We start from the raw sequence: 1,028 nt of genomic DNA on the forward strand, positions 1-1,028 counted from the left end.
CGACGAGGGCATCGGACGCCCTGGCGACCAAATAGAGGATGAGCGACGACCGCATCGCGGCGTCGGCGCCCTTGAACGGCGGCCGCGGCGACGAGAGTGTCGTCAAGGCTTGAATCACCTCGGCGCCAGACCGTGCATCATCGAGTAAACGTCGACTTCGCCTCGACACGGTCGGGCTGATGGCGACTCGCAGCGCTTGATCTCACCGCCTTGCGCAAAGCGTCGATCGCTTCCCAGCCCGTCGTCTCGTCCTCGAGCGCTAAGCACACCGCAGCGCCACTCCGCAACACGTCCGGCGCGGCCTCGTCATTTGCGCCATAAAGAGCAAAAGGCAAAGCCTTGTGGTAAAAAAATGTATCGCGGCCGCGGCGGCCAGGGCGGCGGTCGCGGCGGCAAAGGCGGTGGCTACGGCAAGGGCCGCGGCGGCGGCGGCAAAGGCGGCGGCGGCAAGGGCGGCGGCGGCAAGGGCGGCAAGGGCGGCGGCGGCTACAACTGGCGCCAGCACGTCGAGCCGTCGACGGACCCGGACATCGTGAACCCGTGCCGGGCGCGCGTCGCCGCCTTCCTCGCGAGCGGCGCGCCGCGCCTCGAGATGGCCCAGCGCCTGCGCAACGTCGAGAACAACACGATGCGCGCGGTCGCGCAGGACATGGGCGTCGGCTGGGTCCGGGGCCCGAACAAGGGCGACGCCTACGCGCTCGTGCGCGTCGACGCGTCCCTCGACAGCGGCGCGCAGATCACGACCATCGCCCAGCTCGTGCGCAGCGAGTGCGAGCGCGGCGGCGGGAAATGCGCGCGGAAGCGCGTCTGGGAGCGCATGTCGAGCGAGCTCCAGGCCTTCAGCCAGACGTCGCTCAAGTGCCGCATGCTCCGGCGCCTCGAGGAGCAGCCCGCGGCCCGCGCGGCCCTGGACGACGTGCGCTGCCGGGCGACGCGCAAGGGCTTTTGCCTGGAGGGCTTCGAGGACGAGGAGGACGCGGTCTACGCGTCCTTGGACGGCGCGCTGCTCAAGCGCGCGCGCGGAGCCC

General features: G+C 71.0%; 1 protein-coding gene across 1 annotated transcript in view; it reads left to right on the top strand.

Annotated features, from left to right (window-relative positions):
- Positions 1-352: 352 nt before the first annotated feature.
- The window catches only part of AURANDRAFT_68716 (hypothetical protein), a gene marked incomplete at both ends in the record, with an annotated part of 6,758 nt that continues 6,082 nt past the window's right edge, over positions 353-1,028 (top strand). The window contains one exon of the mRNA XM_009044436.1: positions 353-979. Within this exon, the coding sequence (XP_009042684.1) occupies positions 353-979 (627 nt within the window). The remainder of the gene's footprint in view (positions 980-1,028) is intronic.

The sequence above is a fragment of the Aureococcus anophagefferens genome, assembly GCF_000186865.1.
Source record: "Aureococcus anophagefferens unplaced genomic scaffold AURANscaffold_317, whole genome shotgun sequence".
Classification (NCBI taxonomy): domain Eukaryota; class Pelagophyceae; order Pelagomonadales; family Pelagomonadaceae; genus Aureococcus; species Aureococcus anophagefferens.